The sequence below is a fragment of the Nomascus leucogenys genome, chromosome 9 (assembly GCF_006542625.1).
Source record: "Nomascus leucogenys isolate Asia chromosome 9, Asia_NLE_v1, whole genome shotgun sequence".
In the NCBI taxonomy this organism is placed as follows: domain Eukaryota; kingdom Metazoa; phylum Chordata; class Mammalia; order Primates; family Hylobatidae; genus Nomascus; species Nomascus leucogenys.
This window is the reverse complement of record NC_044389.1, coordinates 13,351,349-13,371,301: the sequence shown is the minus strand read 5'-3', so window position 1 is coordinate 13,371,301 and position 19,953 is coordinate 13,351,349. Positions and strand designations below refer to the sequence as shown.

Below are 19,953 nucleotides of genomic sequence, written 5' to 3'. Positions count from 1 at the left end.
CATGAGCCACCATGCCTGGCTAGTTTTAAAATTTTTTGTAGAGACAGGGAACCACTATGTTGCTCAGGCTGGTCTTGAACTCCTGGCCTCATGCGATCTTGCCACCTTGACCTCCCAAAGTGCTGGGATTATAGGCATGAGCCACTGAGCCCGGCCAAAAGAGAAAACAAATGAGTGGGTTTGTGTAGCTCACCCAGAAATCGCCTGACCTGCTCCAGGTGGGAGGCATGCTGCAGGGCGAATGCCACCAGAACCTGCCCCCCTCACCCTCAGAGGACACCTGGGCTCTCACCTTGTCTCTCTTCTTCCCTACAAAAAGTCGGGAGACTGGAAGCCCTGCTGTCTCCTCTAGCAGGCTTCTGGGATTCCCTTGGTGTGCCCCCAAATGAGACTGCCTCCAAAATGAGATCCTGATGCCACATCAAAGATGAGTAAGTTCGATCCTCACCCTCACCAAAAGCATATGTGTGCATGTGCACATGTGTACACACACTCACTCACCATCAACTGCCACCCCAAACCAATTAAATATGATCTGGGGACTAGGCACTTCTGTGGATTATCCCACTCAGTACTGGCCTCGATTAATGCAGATAATGGAGAGCTGACTGGATACAGCTTAACAGTATTTAATCTTTCCCGGCATTGTATTTGCAGAAGCCAAAGTCATGAGATGGAAATAGGTTAACCAGCAAGACACCTGTCACCGAAGCTCGCAGGCTAGAAAGATCAATACTTAAGGAGAAATGTATGTCTTTATGTTTTGCACCAATGCTTCAGTCCAACATTTGGTCCTGGGAGGCTGAGGATAAAGTTTTAATGAATTAATTTTCTAGCTCATTCTGAAAATAAATTACCCATTTCTTTGAGTTCCTTGTGTACCGAGGCCTGATGAGCCTTCTTGGTCTGTCCACGCACACCTCCACTTTGGAGCGAGGTTGTCATTCTGCACACATAGAAGCAGAGTCTGTTCTTGACTGGCCCTGGGGAAGCTAACAACTCCCAGGTTCCTGAGAGTTGGAACATCCTTCTAGTGTCTAACTTCAATCTCTCCTCCTGCGGCAACACTCATTTTCCTTCTCTTGCATCTATGCTGAGATCAGCAATCCCAGGCCACCTGATGGGCGCCTCAGAATCCAATGACTGAGGATTGAGCCCTGCCTGCATCAATCTTGGGCTGGCCTGTTAGCCTCCCTGTGCTTGTGCAGCTGTGTGTGAGGGTTAAGCATCCCTGCCCTCCCTGCCTTAAGGACAGCTTCCATGATCAAAGGTGAAGGTTCCTGAGTAAGGCTCTGTAAATCTGCAGCACCTCACACCTGCCTCGGATTATTTCTCTCTGCACCTAGACCCCAGGCATGGATACCCTTAAATCACAGACAAATATTAATAAAACCCAGCCTGTGAGGGCTGAGGGACTCTTACAGACCACACGGTCCACAGCCTCTTTTCGAAAACAAAGCAATCGAGGCCCCAGAGGGAGGTGGCTTACCTCCATCACATAAACAACACCGCTAAATGGTGGCAGCACCACCTGAGTTGTCAATTCCTGGATTCCAGGCCTTTGTCGCCCCTCAGGCCACCCCACCAAGCCCTGGCTCCATTTGATCCTTGGCTAACTCTTGTAGGGTGCAGGGGTAGCAGTGGTGAGGGGGCAGAGGGATGCCCTGGCCAGACAAGCCCCTCAGCACACCCTCCACTCTGCCACCCCAGCCAGGATCACAACTTGAAACAGGACAGAGGAGCCCGCCACCCCCATGGGAGAGGAGCTGGAGTCCAGACTCCCTGGAGAGGGAGTTAATACTGCAGCATGGCACACGCACACTCTAGCCAAGGCGGAGAAGCTGCTGAGTCACAGTCCAGCCGCCTGGCCAGCCCTGAGCTGCCTGCTGGGGCCCCCAGCTGCTCCCAGCCCAGGGGGCCACCTCTGGCCCCCAGACAGGCTGCCTTCCCACCTCCTTCTCCAGAGACTCAGAATCTTGGGCCTCCAGGGTTCCTCACTCCCCAGCACCCCACAACATCTCCCAAACCCACGGGCAGCTGTCCTGGGGCGGAGGAGAGGGTCTTCCATTGGTTGGGTGTCAAGATGCTTGGGAGCAGGCCACAAAGGGTGGGGGACCCCAAATGAGTGATTGAGTGGGGACAGATGGAGGCTTGGGGACCAGCCGGCCCTGGGCTGCCTGGTGTAGGATACGGAAAGTGTGTGTGGGGGGGGTGCACCTGTGGGCCCCAGGAGGTCTGTTGTGCGCATGCTCTGAGTGTGAGGGAGGACGGGTAGGACCGTGGGGGTCTGCCCTGGTCATGCTCCCAAGAGAGGCACTGCTTTCTGCAGAGCGCGTGGGCAACTGCCAGCTGGGGGAGCGCTCACCAGGGGAAAGGGAGCTCTCTGTGGCTTAGCAGTGATTAACCCACACAATCAATGGATCCTCCAGCCACAGTATGAGCAGCTCTGCCTCATGTGAGGCACATAGCATCTTCCAGCACAGTCCTGATATCTTTCATGCCAGATGCACATCTTCAATTTCAGCTACAAACCGTTACAAATTGATGCATTTTCTTTCTGACTAAATGTTACAAGGTTTGAATACACTAGCTCTGCCGATCACCGCCCCTCTAAGGGATGGGTTTAGAGGTTTGGCACGAAAGCAAAAGCCTTTTAATAGGAGTGCGTGAGTGTGGTGGTGTGTGTGTGATGTGAGTGTGCATATGTGGTGTGTGCATGTGTGTGGTGGGTAGGGGTATATGTGGTGGTACGTGTGTGTAGGATGTGTGTGCTGTATGTGTAGTGTGTAATGTAGGCGCCAGGGTGTGGGGGACAGTGGGGTGTGTGTATATGGTGTGTGTGTGATGTAGGGGGTGGTGTGGGTTGGGGTGGAGGCTCTAGTTGGGTGTCAGGGGGTATGTGGGTAATGGTGGGTAGTGGCATAAGTGTGGTGTGTACGTATGTGTAGTATGGGGGTATAGTGAGTTTGTGTGGGATGTGTGTGTAATATGTGCATGTGTTGTGGTCTGTTGTGTGTAGTGAGTTATGTGTGTGGTGTGTAGTAGGGTGTGTGTGGTGTGTACCTGTGTGGTGTGTGTGGCATGTAGTAGGGTGTGTGGTGTGTGTGTCTATGTGGTGTGTGTAGTGTGTGTCTTTGTGGTGTGTGTGGCATGTAGTAGGCTGTGTGTGGTGTGTAGTAGGGTGTGTGGTTTGTGTGTGGTGTGTAGTGGGGTGTGTGTGGTGTGTAGTAGGGTGTGTGTGTGGTTTGTGTGTGGTACGTGTGTGTGGTGTATGTGGTGTGTAGTAGGGTGTGTGGTGTGTGTCTGTGTGGTGTGTGTGTGGTGTGTATGGCATGTAGCATGGTGTGTGTGTGTGGTGTCTGGTGTGTAGTAGGGTGTGTGGTGTGTAGTAGAGTGTGTGTGGTTTGTGTGTGATGTGTGCCTGTGTGGTACGTGGCGTGTAGTAGGGTGTGTGGTGTGTGTCTGTGTGGTGTGTCTGTGTGTGGCATGTGTAGTGTGTGTAGTGTGGTGTGTGTCTTTGTGGTGTGGCATATAGTAGGTTGTGTGTGTGGTGTGTGTGGTGTGTAGTAGGGTGTGTGTGTGGTATGTGTGTGTGGTGTGTGTGGCGTGTAATAGGGTGTGTGGTGTGTGTGTGGTGTGTGTGGCATGTAGGGTGTGTGTGTGATGTTTGTGGTGTGTGTGTGGTGTGTGTGGCATGTAGTAGGGTGTGTGTGTGGTGTGTGTCTGTGTGATGTGTGTGGCATGTAGTAGGGTGTGTGTGTGATGTTTGTGGTGTGTGTGTGGTGTGTAGTGTGTGTGGTGTGTAGTAGGGTGTGTGTGTGGCGTGGACTGGGAGTGTAAGGGGAGGGGGTGTTGCCAGTGTGCAGGGAGGGGGAAGGGGGCAGGGGCAGGAGCCCGGGCTGGGTGGCAGGTGCCCCCGTTCAAGCTGCAGGAGAGTAGCTGGAGAGACCGCAGCCCCCTCCCCAGCCCACTTCTTCCCTGCGGCCCCGCGAGGAGACCTGGTGGTGCCCCCTGCTGTCCATCCAGGAGCCTGCCGCCTGCCTCCAGCCCCATCTCCACCCAAGCCAGGCCCACGCCCTCTGCACACAGCCGCACCCCCGCCAGGCTCACTGCCTCCCAGGCCCCCAGTCAACGCTCACACCCTGGAAAGGAGGAGGTGGGCAACTGGTGGGAGGCCAGAGGCAGAAGGAGGCTCCATTAACCCAGTAATGGAGCAGAACATCATCAGCACTGTGGCATCTGCTAGCCAGCAGCACCGGGGAGGGGGTCCTGTCTCCATCTCTCAGGCCCAGCTGAAATGGGTGACAGCAGCCAGTGTAGGGACATGGCAGAGAATGCCAGAAAGGCTGTGTATGTGTATGTGTGTGCACGTGAATGCCATGTGTATGAACACCATGTATGAATGTATAAACATGCATGAACCAGCACTGTGAACATGTATGCAGACATTGTGTGCAGGTGCATTACACTGCCATATGTAGAAATGTGAGAAGCCCCAGGGAAGGGAGGGCTGGGGGTCTCGAGCAACACCACTTGTCCAGGAAGCTGGGGTGATAGCTACAGGCCCTGTACATGGGTAATGTGAGGGGGTGGACTACGATGCGGGTCACCTTACAGCCTCGGGGTTGGAAGAGACCACAGGGTCACCAGCCCCCACCCTCTCTCTGCAGCAGCATCTCGTCAGACCCTCTGTCTCCAAAGGTGGCAAGAGGTCTGGGACCTGAAAGAGGCATCAGGAGACCTGGTTTCTCTCCACTTCTTTCCATCCTTTGGAAAGCGGCTTTGCATCTCCCAAGATAGCCTCTCAGCTTTCATTTTTTTTGAGACAGGGTCTCACTGTCGCCCAGGCTGGAGAGCAGTGGTGCAATCACAGCTCACTGCAGCCTCGACTCCCACAAGTAGCTGGGACTACAGGCGCACCACCATGCCCGGCTCTTTTTTGTAGAGAAGGGGTCTCACTATGTTGCCCAGGATGGTCTCAAACTCCTGGGCTCAAGCAATTCACCTGCCTCAGCCTCCCAAAGGGCTGAGATTACAGGCCTGAGCCACCGCATGCGGCCTAGATAGCCTCTCAGCTTTTAGAACCCAGCCTTCCGAGATGCTTGGAGAGTTCTACCTCTGAAGGAGAGCGGCACAAAGGGTGATGGGGTCATGAGAGAACGTGGGCTTTAGAACAGCTGGGGCTGCTTTCCAACCTGACACTTAGCAGCTCTGCAGCCCTGGGAGATAAGTTCATTTCCCTGGGATCATTTCTTAGCTACAAACCGAGGATCAGGTGCCTGTCTCACAGGGATGTTATGAGTATTGAAGAGGCCACATGTGCTGGCACAAAGTGGACCCTAAATAAATACTCCTTTCCTCAGTTCTCCTCTCAGTGGGGCTAGGCCGAGTCCATGCTGACCATGAACTCAAGGACAGACCTTGTGTTACCCACAACGAGGGGTGCAGTGCTCTCCAAGTCAGGGACTCTGAGCCAGCCCAGGCTCTGTCCAGGAGGGCAAGGGTTGCTGCAGAGGTTGTGCGGCTGGGGAGCCTGAGACCCAGAATTCTCTTCCCTGGCTCTGTGTGTTCCTCTTGCAGACTGCGTCACTTCTTCCTGGTGTCAAAGGTACTTGTATAAGCAGCTCAGCACCCAGGGGACCACTAGGGCTGTGAGGTGGGAACGTGTCTTGTTTACGACTGCATTTCCTGCCAGCTCCCAGAGGAGCAGCCTGGTTGCTGAGCCTGGTAGCAGGTAATGGAGGAGGTGGGGGATCTCACCAGGCACTGCCCCCCAACTCTGGCAACCTCCGTCCCATCAAGCTCCCTGCTAAAGGAGAGAAGAGAAACCCCAAAGCCGAAAGAGGCACCCTGTCTAGGTCAGACCCTGACACCCAGGGCCTGAGTGGTCATGGGTGGGGTGTGGACGGGCAGGCGCACTGCCTTGCAGTGCTCCACTATAGGTAGGCAGGCCCGTGGCTCCCCATGGGGAAAGGAGGTCCAGTGCAGCTCAGGTTCTCTGGAGAGTAATGCGCGAAGGAAGGGCATGAAGACCACTTCCCTGGTTAATGAGGGTTTGACCAGGAGTTGTCTGCCTTACCAAACCTTGAAAATAACCCCTAGCATGTTTAATTGCTTAAAAATCCACTCTTTCATCTGATCTTCACTTTCGTTTCCTCCAAATCCTATGTCAGGCTCCATGCTAAGCGCTGGGAATACAAGATGAATAAAACCCAACCCCATCCTGAAGCAGCTCACAGGGAGACGACAGAGCTCAGGCCTTTGGGAGGTGCAGCAGATGCGGTTCCGCCCCTTGAGAGAAGAGGCAACTAAGGCTCAGAGATCAGCTTGCCCAAGGCCTCACAGTGCACTTGAACCCTGACTTCCTAGCACCCAGCCCAGGGCTCTTTTCTTCCCAACAAAGAGCCCCAGGGAGCTCCTCAAGCACACTGGGAAGGTGGGTCTAACGGGAAGATCACAAAGGCACCGGGCTCAGAGGTGGGTGCTGGGGACAGGGAGGGAGACCTCCACTGTGCCCACTCCATGCCAGCGGCGTATTTCATTTCATCCGGGCCCTGTGAGGTGGGGACTGTGATTGCCATTTTGTAATTGAGGAAACTGGGCCTCAGGGGGAGCGAAACAGGTCGCTCGCTCACAGCACCCTTCCCCAGAGGATGGAAAGAGCTGTACTCCCAGGTAGCAGAGTAGCTTGCTTTGGGCCACACCGGGACCTGGGAGAGGTCATGAGACGTCTGGGGAGCCCAGCCTGCTCTCAGTGGGAGCTGGGAGCCAGCACCCCAGGCAGGGAGCCAGCCAAGGAAGGTGTAGTCTGCTCCTCCCGTTTCCAAGAGCGCCTCCATCCTTCCAGTTCCTGGCCAGGCCCCAGGGACAGAGATGTGCCCATCACTCTTCAGACAGAGATGCCCATTATCACCAACACCTATGACAGCTTGTGGTCTCCAGAAACTAAAGTGGAGTATGCAAGTCCCGGGGGCACAATTAGGTGCTCCAAAGAAGCCAGCTCTCTCCTGCCTGACTGGGGGCCGGGACAGACATGGGAGATAGGGGCCAGGAGGGATGAACCATGGCCTCAAAACACCCATGGGCTGGAGGAGGGGAGCAATGAGCGGGAGAATTCCAAATTGGAAAGCCTCAACTTGGAATTCTATGTGGATCCAAACCTAGAAGACAGCTCCGCCGAGGAAGAGAAGCCAAGTGAAACACCAGGTGCAGCCAAGCGGAGTGAATTAGCACCTGGGCTCTGGGCAGACTGACCTGGACTGGAGTCTCGGCTCTGTCACTTTTAGCCATGGGAACTTGAGCAGGTTGCTTAACCTCTCTGGGCCTCAGCACCCCATCTGCAAAATGGGAATGGGAATGGAAGCTGCCGCGCAGGGCTGCGAGGCTTAGGAGCACTGTGTGTAAAGCATGGTATTATGGCCATGGCCGGTTCCTGAGCCAGGCTGGGCACGGGCCTGTCAGAAGCACACGGGGATGGCTCCAGTGGAGAGGTGGGGCAGCCTCTCTGCTAACCCCCTATTAAGGACCAGGTTAAGCCACCCTTTTTTTAAATTTCCTGGGAGAATTCAGGCCTCTCTTAATAAATGGTCCTCCTTCTACCCATGCCTTTAGCTCCAGCCCAGATGGCCTTCTTGATGCCCACCTCTGGGCCAAGTCCTCTCTTTTGAGCCATTGCACTATCCCTGGCTTCTTTCCTGCCCCTGTGTCCAGATACTGCCAAGCCTTTCCCCGTCCTCCAGCCCACCTTCCCCAGTACTCAGGCCTCTCAGCAGCCGTGGCTTCTCCAACTGTGGCTGCTGAGTCTCTATTTTGGTTGCTCTAATTTTCAAGTTCTCATTTGTGGGTTATCTGACCGCATCCTCCTCTCAGAAGTCAGCAGAGTCCAGCTGTTCTTCCTCTAGCTGCCACTCCCATCCTATAGATGACAACACTGGGATGTGAAGAGGTAAGGTTGCCCAGACTCCCCAAGGATGTCCCAGCCAAAACCTATTCCTAGTGTGGTGGCTCACACCTGTAATCCCGGCACTTTGGGAGGTTGAGGCCAGCCTGGGCAGCACAGTGAAACCCCATCTCTACAAAAAATTTTAAAATTAGCCAGGCATGGTAGTGCATGCCTGTCGTCCCAGCTACTCAGGAGGCTGAGGTGGGAGAATCACTGGAGCCCAGGAGTTTGACATTAGGTGAGACCTAGCCATGCCAGCGGACCAGCCAAGCAGCCATACCCAGCAGGCAGCTTGGCGGGGGGGCAGGTGTGTTGCTCAGAAGTGACTCCGGAAGTCACTAGCACAAAAGAATAATCCACTGGGGAAAGTGTGGGCATAAGAAGAAATCCAGAGATGGACTTCCAGAAATATCAGCATTTGGAGGATGTGTAGAGAAAGAGGAAAGCCAGGGAGACTGAGGAATTACCAGGAATGGGAGGAAAGCTCTGAAGAACAGAAAATGACTCCAACACTGGAGGGGCAGGCAGGGGCTGGGAGGGGACAGGGATCCTTCTGGGGAATTTCTTTGGTGATTATACTGGTGCATATATCCATAAGTTGTGCACTTTGCTGAATCTAAGTTATAACTCCATCAAAAAGAAAAACGAATGCACAGAGCAGAAAGAGCTAGGGGCTGACCCCTGGCTCCCACCCACTCTGGCTTGCCCAGGTGCTGGAGGACACCATGAGGAGAGGGAACATAGACCCTAATAGAGCGCTGTGCATCCCATCACCAACCGGCTTTCTCATGATGCACTGGCACTTCTGCTGAGAACCACAGGGCAAAGGCACCTAGAACCAGGGAGCCAACTGAGGAAAGGCTTCCTGGAAGAGCAGCAGGGAGCCAAGGTTTAGGAGGAGATGAGGTGGGCTTGGAAGAGGCTGGCCAGTCTCCAGCCAAGAGACGTCCACCTGGGTGGGTGTCTGACAACCACAGACCATGATGGGACCCCTCACAGCCACCACCCTGGAAGGCACAGGGAAGACAGCTGACTTGGGAAGGTGATGATACAGCCGAACACACCCCTGGCTCCAGAGATGCCATCATCTGGGACCCTCTCCACAGAGCCTGACCTAGGGCAGGAGAGCCTCCCCGGTCCAGGACACCAGAGGCCTCTAGGCTTTCCCTCACAGGAGCGGAAGCATCATTCCACACCCCGGGCCCCAGCAAACATTTGAGAATGGGCCGTTGCCCTGCCTAGCAGTACACAGGGCTCTGGCCTCCCTGCTCTGGGCCAGAGGAGAGGGGGAATGGAAGTGGGCAGAGGACTGTCCCCTTCATATGACCACTGGTGACAAACACTGTGTCCTGCAGAGCACGGCCCAGGATGAAGCACCTCCACCCACACACATGGCATTCGGCAGCTGCGGGGCCCAGCCCCACATCATTTCTGAAGGTCCACACACAGCACATATCGCAGCTGAGGAAACTGACAGCCAGAGAGAGGAAGGGACTTGTCCGAAGTGACAGAGTAAGAAGCCTGCCACCCAATCCAGTGCTCTTCCAAGCTGGCAAAATCCTGAGCCTCAGAGAGGCTTAATGAGCTGCCTGCCTACCAAAGCCATCATGGGTGAGCATCTGTGGCTCTCTGGAACCGCAGGGAGTTCCAGTCACCCTGCGGATGACCCCTGTTTGGAGCTGTAACTATAAGTGGAATACCTGGGGTGGCTCCTATCAGACCCTGACTTCCTGGAGCTGGCAACAGAGAACCAACATGTAACGGTCCCCGTAGACGGAGCTAGCCTGCATCAGGGTTTCTAATGTTCTGCTGCAGGTTCACTTCGCACTTGAGAAGCAGGAATGACTTCAGTTTTTTTCTAGCAGCTTCTCGGCTCTTCCCAGTGGCTCCTCCCCCAAGCAAAGTCCCCCGAGAGGAAAAAATCACACCACATCTTTGTGGATCAGCGATGCCTCTGCCCCCACCCAAGACACCAGGCATGGTTCCTCATGAAGAGTGACTTGTGGCTCCTTCGCAGCACTGAGGGCTGGAGCCAGAAGAAGGACGAACCCACTGCAGGGGTCTCCTCTCTTCATGTGGGAAAATAGATTAAGGCTCAAAATGAAGGAGGGTTTTGCACAGTCAGCACCACCCATTGATGATTTTGTGGTCCCAGGAGGTAATGAGTGCTCCATCGTTGGGAGCATTCAAGCTGAGGTTAGCCCACTATTGGGAGGGATGTTATAGACAGGACTCAGGTAAGGGGACACAGCGTTGACCTAGATGAAATTTGAGGTCCCCCTTCCAACCCTGACAGCCTCTAAATCTCTGACATCTCCATCCCAGCCCTTGCTGCCAATTGGCCTCATTCGCCAGGCCCTGCTGGTTCGCCAGGCAGTTTGTCTTCAAGGAGAAGTAGCTGCCAATTATGTGGGGACCACGAGAGTTTCCTTTATAACATCACCACTCTGCAGGAAGGGGCTGAGGTGGGGTAAGAGGGGAGAAACAAGACAGAAGGTGGCACCAGAGAAAGAGCCAGCTCCCCACCCAGGGCCTGGAATCTGCAGTGTTGCCACCACCAGGTAATTTGTGGGGCACACTGCTGTGGGGGTCTCAGGAAGCCAAGTCTGGGCCCAGAAGGTAAATAGCCCAGTTCTGGCCTCCTGACTGGGGTGGGGGACTGTCAAGGGAAAAAAAAAGCCCAACCTAGCTCTCTGAGGCTCGTTAGAGAAAAAGGTAAATGTTGAAGATGTGTCATGGCAGGCAGCTCATTAAGCCCACAGAGCTTAAAAATAGTGAGACACGCAGATATTGGAGGATGGGGAGCTGGGGATGAGACTCTGGCTCATCGCACTACAGGCAAGAACAGCAAACCTGGGAGAACTGACTCTATAACCAGTGGAAGAAAGGCTGCGTAGCCATCGCCGGATCTCTGGGTAAGCTTGGCGCACAGGCCTGCTGGAAATGTCAGACCCTGTTCTGTCGATGAGAAGACTATGCCCAGAGGAGGGTGTTCCCAGGCATTACCCAACAGGCTCGACTCTTCTCCATGCGAGGGAAGAGAGAAGACACAGAGACACAGACCTGCCCCGGAGGAATCCAGAGCCCACCTGCCCAGAGAGGTTCCACCTGATTTCCCTGGCTCTGGGCACCCCCTTAAAAGCCCTTTATGCCATCTTTCCTTTCAGTTGAGTGATGCAGGATTTGGGACCAGACAGCTTTTGCTCAAATTCTTCCACTGTTACCTACCAGCTTGGTGGACTTGGAGAAGTTATTTCCCTGTTCTGGATGTGCTTCCTTTTCTATAAACTAGAGACACTACAAATTCCCACCACAGAGGGGTAAATGCACCATCCTGTATGTTACGTGTTTGGCACAGGACCTGGTATGCAGGAGGCACTCTGACCGGTGGCATCCAGGAAGTAAGGAATATGGACTAAAGGGAGGGCCAAGGAAAAGTTTACAGGATGTGGCTGTGCAGCTGGAAGATGCAGACGCACCTCGCTTGGTGCTGCCAGGTTAGGTTTGCAGAATGCAGTGAATGCTCTTGCTGACAAAGGATGGGGAAAAGTGAACTGGGGAATCATGACCTAGGAGAAGCCACTAGCTCAAATACTGATCCCCAAAGTAAGTCACCAAAATATGCTGGGCACCCAGTGGGTGCCCAGCGCTTTCCCATAAGTGATCCCAAACCAGGAGCTAGGCCAAGCCTCCAAAGGTGGCTGGGTAGTTCATTGGAATGGGGGCTGCAGTGACTCCAGAGGGAGCAGCACTCAAGAGAAGGGGAGCCAGGGAAGACTGAGGGGATGTGTAGGTGAGGTGGCTCTTTTCTGGCTGAGAGAATACAAGGTCCCCAGCCCACACCAAGGGCTCCATAATGGAAGGGAGGCCTAGGGTGGGTCCTCCCCTCTCCCCATCTTCATCCCACTCAGCCGCTACCTGGCCTTTAACACGCTGGGTGGGAGAAGTATTGCTGAGCACAGCAGTGAGCTGAGGCCCTGGGCACCCATCCCAGCTTAGCTCCCCAGGGGGCTCCAGTTGCTGAGGAAGAACATAGAACTTAGATAGGATGGGAGAGCTGGAAGGAAACTTAGGATCAATTGTTGCAGCCTCTAATTGAATGGTGAGGAAACCCAAAGACAGAGAAAGGAAATTACTACCCCTTCCGAGCCAGAGAGCGAGAGCCAGAGCTAGAATCCAGGGCTCTTTCCATGATATTGCACCTCCCATCTCAGCCCTGTCTCTTATGAAATGCCATATTGAAGCTTTATGTATTGGGGAAATTTAACTGAGGCTCAAAGGGACACAAATTCCCTAAAGCCACATGGTGAGTCAGACAGCGAAATGCAAGGTGTCTGGTCCTTTCCCAGCATCCAACAAACGTTTCTTGGGTACCTACTACAGTCAGGCTGGGAGCGCTTTCAGACATTCTCTCACTTAAATCTCACATGTGGGAGCAAGGTGGTGGAAGAGCGAAGGGCCAGAGGCCAGGGTCCAAATCCTGGCTCTCTTAGCTGAGTCTCCTTGGACAAATCCCTTGATGTCCCTCAAATGATGCCTCCATTTCTTCACTTTATAAGAAGGGGATTCATAATAGTACTTACCTTGTAGAGTATCGTGATAATTAAAGGAGACTATCCATATGAAATACTTAGAACAGAGCCTAGTAATATAAATATACCATTTAAAAATAAGTATACCGGCCGAGAGGTGGATCACACCTGTAATTCCAGCACTTGGGGAGGCCGAGGCGGGTGGATCATCTGATGTCAGGAGTTCGAGACCAGCCTGACCAACACGGAGAAACCCTGTCTCTGCTAAAAATACAAAATTAGCTGGGCGTGGTGGTGCATGCCTGTAATCCCAGCTACTTGGGAGGCTGAGGCAGGAGAATCACTTGAACCCAGGAGGCGGAGGTTGCGGTGAGCTGAGATTGCGCCACTGCGCTCCAGCCTGGGCGACAAGAGTGAAACTCCATCTCAAAAAAAAAAACAAAAAGTATACCATTTGACAATCCTAGGCATATACCCAAGAGAGATGAAAACACATATCCTTACGAAAACCCTTCCACAAATGTTGATAGCAGCATTATTCAGAGTAGCTGAAAAGTGGAATCAACCAAATGTCCATCAACTGATGGATGGAGAAATAAAACGCAGTATATCCACACAATGGAATGTTATTTGGCAATAAAAAGAAATAAAGTACTGATACATGCTTCAATGTGGCTAAACCTTGAAAGTATTATGTGAGTGAAGGAAGACAGTCACCAAAGACCATGTATTATATAATTCCATCTAAATAAAATATCCAGAAGGTGCAATTTCATAGAGACAGAAGGTAGATGATTAGTTGGCTAAGGCTGGGAGGAATGGAAGAATTGAGGGTGACTGTTAATATGTATGGAGTTCCCTTTTAGGGGTGAAAAAATGTTCTGAAATTAGATCGTGGTATGGTTGTGCAATTCTGTGAATATATTAAAAACTATTGAGTCGTGCCCTTAAATGGGTGAATTGTATCGTATGTGAATTATAGCTCAATAAAGCTGCTTTCAAAAAGTAAATATATATTTATAAACTTCTATAAATAAGATAGTAAATCACATCCATTCCAATTTAATGATAAGGCTCAGAGCGAGTCAGCAACTTGCCCAAAGTCCCATGTCTAAGAGGCTGCAGGACCTGATTTTGGACTTTGTGTTGTCAAACTCCTGAAGCTCCTAAGATCTGATCCAGCCCAGAGTCATGGAGAGCAGGTCTGCCCTTATGTATCTTGGGGAAAGCCTCCATTTCCTGTCCCAATGAGGCCACTCAAGAAGTTCTCCCTGCTCTCTAATCCAAACCCATACAACTTACAAGGGATGATGTTCAGGGGGATTTGAGGTCAGGAGCAGGGTCACAGGAGACAGGCACCAGAAGGGAAACCTACATTTCTAGCCAATGCTGGATATCTTCTTTAGGGAAGCCTGGGGAATGGGGCAGATGAAATATAGTGGACTTCAAGACTTGATTTTGGGGGTGACCTTGGCCAAGAAACCTCATCTCTGGGGCTCTTGGTAGAATGATATTCAGGAAGAAGCTCTGAGGACAGCTCCAGAAGCAGACATTTCTAAAGTGGCCCTCCCTCTCCTTACGCACAACTCACCCCAGATGACCAGGTGGGAAGTCTGTAGGGCAGTGGGCATCACTTGCTTGCTTGCTTGGGTATACACAGCCTGGTCACCCCCATGGTTCTTGGCAAAAGATATTGGGGCCAAACCATGAGGCCCTAACCTAACCATTAATCCAATACTGTGAGCAGGTCAGGTTGGCTCTCCCTCCCAGCCAGGAAGGAGGCAAGAGGAGGAAGCGACAAGGGCACTAACAACCAGGGTCCTTGTCTTACCTGGCAGGAAAGATGTTGAATGTGATATTGACTCAATGTGCTGCTTCTGGTCAGCCCCCTGCCTGCCTCCCTGCACTGTGGACAGTCCGGCTGCAAGTGGTAGGGGGAAGGAGCTCCCACTTTTGACAACCCAGGGAAGGCATCACCTCAGTTGTCTGGGGCTCATGGCCAGGGTGTCCCAGCTTGAAGGAGAGTTTATCCTGCCCCCTTCTCTCTTGTACAACTATAGACTTCATTCAGAAACACTCCTTCTCCCTTGCTAAGGAGCATTAGGAGATACAAAACTACCATCCTTTTTCCAGGTGAAATAAGGAAGAACAGAAAATGAGGAGGGCCAGATTCAGCCCAGAGCCACCCAGAGTCCAAGTGACCTCACTGGGAGAGCAATCCACTGGGTTTGGTGCCCTTGGTAGAAAGCCCAACATGCCAGGACCTCAGCCAGAAAGCCAGCATGCGCTCCAGAGCAGGGACAGGGAGAGGCCAACCTGTGCATCCGCTAGGCTCGCTGGCTATTTCAGACCATCATCTGCCTCGTTTGATCCCAGGACATCTTGGGAGAAGTGAGGAAGACAGGCACCCCCTCCACATTTTTTAATGGGGACCACTGAGGTCCAAGAGATAGGGAAAAACCGCTTGCCTGGGGCCATGTGCAGTAACTTAATAGTGCGTTCACTGGATTCTAGATTCTTCTCATCAAAGCCAATCATATCCCTGCCTCGTGCCACTCCCAGTTCTGCTGTATGTTTCTTTATCTACAAAACGTCGGTCAGTTTTCAGAAACACCATAATAACACTCTTTATAGCACTTTATAGTGAAATCTTTATAGCACCGTGTGTCAGGCACTGCCTATTCTTAGAGCTATATGTAAACAGTCATACATTAAATCCTCATGCCAACCTGATGGCAAGCTATTTCATTTCCATTTTACAGATGAGGAAACTGAGGTAACAAGTGTTTAAGTAACTTAGCCAAAGTCCCACAGATAAAACACTGGAGGAGCTGGCATTTGAATACAGGCAACCTAGCCCTGGCATCTGAGGTTTAACCACCGCACAACAGTGCCAAGCACATGCAAGTACAAGGCTCCGCATATTCCAAGTCTCACTAAAACATGGACTAGGGCTGGGCATGGTGGTTCACGCCTGTAATCCCAGCAGTTTTTGGAGGCTGAGGTAGGAGGATTGCTTGAGCCCCAGGAGTTCGAGCCCAGCCTGGGCAACATGGTGAAACCCTGTCTCTACCAAAACAACAACAACAACAACAAAGAAAAACCTCCCAAAACAAAAATTATCCAGGCATGGTGGTGCACACCTGTAGTCCCAGCTATGTGGGAGGCTGAGGTGGGAGGATCACCTGAGCCCCGGGAGGCTGAGGCTGCAGTGAGCCATGATCACACCACTGCACTCCAGCCTGGGAGACAGAGTGAGACCCTGTCTCGAAAAACCTGAAAACCAAAACCAAAAACCATGGACTAGGGGCACACGAGTCGGCTCGGGACAAAGCACACATGCAAGAAGTCCACGTAAGTCCAGAAGCTGGGCTGTGCTCTCACCCAGGCGCCATGTGCTGGGGGTGGGGACGGGCGACAGGCTGCAATCTGTCTCTGAGCAGCCGGCTGCCCTCAAGTCCCAGCCCAGCCGAGCAGTGGGGAGCAGGTTGAAGGCAGGCTTGGAGCTGGCAGGCTCCGTCTGCCCCACTGTGAGCAGCAGCTTTGAGAGACTCTCCTGCCGGCTGCTCATAGGTGCTGCAGTATCTCTCCTGGCTGCAGGGCTGGCTGGGCTGAGGCCAGGCCAAGGGCCTTCCTTCCCCCTTTCACCCTCTGCCCCTCCCTCAGTGCCCGGGGCCAAACCAAGGGCTTAGGAAGCTACTCTGGCTTTCTGGTCTCCAAGGACTGCCGGCCCTGATGATCAATTTGGTGGCTGTGGGACCAGCACTGACCTCCAGGAATGTCACTGTGGCCCCTTCAGGGGCAGGTAACAAACCTGGCTCATTCCCAAGAGAGTAAGGGAGTCCGGTGGATCAACTCCCACGGTTTTCCACCCAGCAGATTTGCCAACAGCGGGCAATTCCCCGGTAGGAAGTCCTTCCTTGTACCTCACATGAGCCCTTCCTGCTGCAGTATAGCCACATTACCTTCTACTAGATACCCTTCTGCTTCCAAATGCACCCTTTGTTAAATTGCTAAGATGTGATTCCATGAGCAACACCGCAATCACAAAAGCCATTGAAGCAGACAGCAGCTGCTACAGGGTTCAAGAATTCCATTTTAGCTGGGGAAAGGCTGTGGGCTTTGCCCCTCTTCCCCCCCCAGCAGCCCCTCCCCAATCTCAGGACACAGAGAAAAGAAGAGCAGCATGCGGAGAAGAAAAATGGAAAGATAACAAAACAAAGGCAGACAAAAAAAAATTCACAGCCTCTCTTGACCTGCCAAGGACTTTTTCCACATCTTTCCCTAGGCTTGGGGGCCCAGATAAGGAACCGAGCCTTTCTTGCAGCTTCTGCAGCCTCTGCCTGAGAGACCCGCTCAATGGGCCATCTGCTCGGAGGCCTTTCTGCAAAAGCTTCAAAAGTTCCATTTCTCCAGGGAGCTGGAAGCTGGGGAGGTGTCAGCTCCAAACAACAAGGGAAATTTATTAGGGATCAGGGTTTCCGAGAGGATGGTGCCTGCGAATGGGGCCGGATGCACTCCGAGATACAAAGGGTTATTTAATGCGGAAAACCCAAAGGCTCCTTTAGAAGTCAAATGCTCACACCCGAGGCCCTACACACTGCAGCCTTCCTTTTCAGAATCACTCCCCACCACCCTACCCTGTTTGCCCCTACCCCGCCCCATCCCAAGTCAGACTTATTCCCCGTCCTTTGCCACTGGGCAAATATTGACTTTCTTTCACTCAGCCTTGTCAATGGAAGTGAGACCAATGGGGCTGGCTATTGTCTCCCTCCTCTCTCCTCTCAGAGGGCAAAGCAAGCTGTCAGCCTCAACAGCTCTGAGCAGGGCCAACTGAGACAAGCTGAGAAAGAAAAGCGTGGTCTTGGAAGTAATATTTCTGTCTTTTGGTCTTTTGTCTTTCTGTCCTCCCTCCCTTCCCCAAGCCCATCTGGGTTTATTTTTTTCACATTTGGCCATCCTGCTGCCCTGTCTGGCTCAAGAGCAGCAGCGTGGCATAGCTGGCATAACTGAGAGAGCTCAGGCCTGGGAATTCAAGTGTCTGACACCGGGTCACCTTATGCTAGTTCTTTAATTTTCTTGGGCTTCCGTGTTCTATTCTGCAAAATGGGAAGGTTGGACCCCATGATCTCAGTATCTAGATCAGGAAGTTCCTTCCTATCAGGACCCATGTCCTTTCTGCTGCAGTCAAGGCATTTTACCTTGTGCTCTGATTTTAGAAAAGATGGAAAATAACTGCTTGGTTCTTAACAGGGAGGAAGGAAAGAGCGTTGGATTGAGGGTCTACAAGGGCTGGCAAGCTCCGTCGCTGGTACTAACGTGCTGTGTGATCCTGGGCAACGAGCTCCCCCTCTCTAAGCCTCAGTTTCCCCATAATCAAAACAGAGGGCTGGATGAGATGATCCCACAGCCCTTTTCAGTGCCTCGTCCTGCCGTGTCACTCATCTAACACATCTCTGTGGAAGGCGATGTCCCCCGCTCCTTCAGCTTTTCTCCAAGGCTGCATCTCACAGCCTTTCCTCATGACTAACCTTGAATGGAGCGATGCCATGCCGCTGGCTGGTGTTCCCTCATCATCAGGAGCCTTTTGTCAGCCACACTTCTCTCAGACTCATGCTTGCTTGGCCTTTGGCCTTTGTGGCTGAGCTCTTCCTTTCTCCAGGCCACATGACGAAGACCAGAGCATGCAAACTCCTGGAGCCTGCAGCCAGTGCACAGCAGGAGGAGGACACAGGACATTGGGGCATTTTGGGGGATCGTGTGCATGGTGACAACTGCAGGACTGTGAACTGTATCCCTGCTCCTCCTCTAACTTGAGCCCTCTCTGTGATAATATAGGACCTCAAAAACCCATTCCTTGTGCATTAGTCAATATCACACTACGGACTTCCTATTCCAGGTTGCTAATATTCCCTCTTCACAGATGAGATAATTGAGGCTCAGAGAGGTTGGTAATTTGCCTGAATTCACACAGATATTAAGGAGCGAGCCAAGATGGGAACCTAGATATATGTATGTGCAAAGCCTTTGCTCTTAACCGTCAGCGCTCTTACTGAGAAGGGCAGGTCATCGCCTCTCCCCAGGCTGACTTATGGGACTGGAATCACAGGGCAGTGAACATCCAAAGCCTGAACGACTCCAACAAAGCTCCCACCCCACCCCACCCAGCCTCAGCAAAGGCAGAGCCAGCAGGGGCCGTGGATCAACAAAGCTGGAAGGACTTTGGGTCATCTGAACCAAGCTTTCACTTCACATAGGAGAAAACTGAGGTCCATAGTGGTGTGCAACTTGCCTAAGGTCACACCGCAAGTCTAGGGTCAACCTCAGTCCCAGCCACGGGGTCCTGGGAGTCCCCCTCCGGGTTGAGCCAGTCCCTTTGCCACTCCTTCCACCTGGGTGTAGACAAGCCTTTAGCCACTCACTCCAGGGACATCCGGCCTTACCCCTTTCTGCTTCTCAGTTGGTCCATTCCTAGAAGGTTTGGGGAAGTTCGGGGAATGGAGTAAAAGGCCCATTTTTTCATGATCACAGAGGTGTGGCAGAGAGTGGGGAAGGGAGAACCAAAGGAAAACTGGTGTGAGATTATTGGAAAGTCAAGCAGTCTCTCTGTTTCCCATGAAGTTTCTACTGCAGAATGGTCCTAATGGTCAGAGAGAGAGAGAGACAGAGAGACAGTGCTGATGTTCCCATTTTGTAGGGAAGCTTTCAAGACTGTAGGGGAAGATCACACTGCAAGTCCACAATCTTTCCCTGCTCCCCATGGCCACTGCTCACAGCTGCCCTGCCACCTGCTTGCTACACAGCTTGTATTATTATTAACAATAGCTACCACTCATTGAGGACTTAGACTGCCCATTACTGGACCAAGTATTTACATATGCTTCTTGTTTAATCCTCACAAAAACCCTAAAATACCACCACTATTGTCATTTTGTTTTGACTACTTAGTAACTGAAGCTCTAAGATATAAAGTAATTTGCTCAAGGTCACACAGCTAATAACCAGTAGAGCCAAGGTCTCCCAGGGACTCCCTCCAGGGGTGTGCCGGGCTTTGAAATTCATATACAGTATTTGTCTCAAGTTGTCTCGACTCTGGTGACAGAAGTGGGAGGGCAATGCATTGGGAATTCCTGGAGACCACCTGCTCCCATCACCCAGCCAAGCCCACTTCCTGCTACTCAGACACCAGCCCAGAACTGCAGCCACAGAATTGTGGGGTTGCAAGGGCCTGAGAAGTTATCTAGTTCTACCTTCTCAATGTACAGGGGAGGAAAGCAAGAAAGGGCCTTGCCCAAGGTCACACAAGGTCACAAAATTGGAGGCAGAGCCTGTAAGTTAAACTCAGCTCTCTTGTCTCAAACTGGGACTCGTCCGCAACACCCTAATGCCCAGTAAGAAGTTATTGTCTCATCTCAGCTGAAGACAGAACCAGAGTTCATCGCAAAAAGGAATTAGACTTTCCTGTGGCAAGGACTGTCA

The 19,953-nt window shown here is 52.4% G+C and overlaps 1 protein-coding gene across 4 annotated transcripts in view; it reads right to left on the bottom strand.

The window, feature by feature from the left end:
• SYT2 (synaptotagmin 2) overlaps nucleotides 1-19,953 on the bottom strand; it is a 122,813-nt gene that overhangs the window by 32,907 nt on the left and 69,953 nt on the right. The window contains exon 1 of one of the 4 annotated variants that reach the window (XM_030818638.1): nucleotides 858-880. The exons of the other annotated variants lie outside the window; for them this stretch is intronic. Within the exon in view, the coding sequence (XP_030674498.1) occupies nucleotides 858-861 (4 nt within the window). The 5' untranslated portion in view covers nucleotides 862-880. Of the gene's footprint in view, nucleotides 1-857; nucleotides 881-19,953 lie in introns of those variants that run through there. 4 annotated transcript variants of the gene reach the window in all.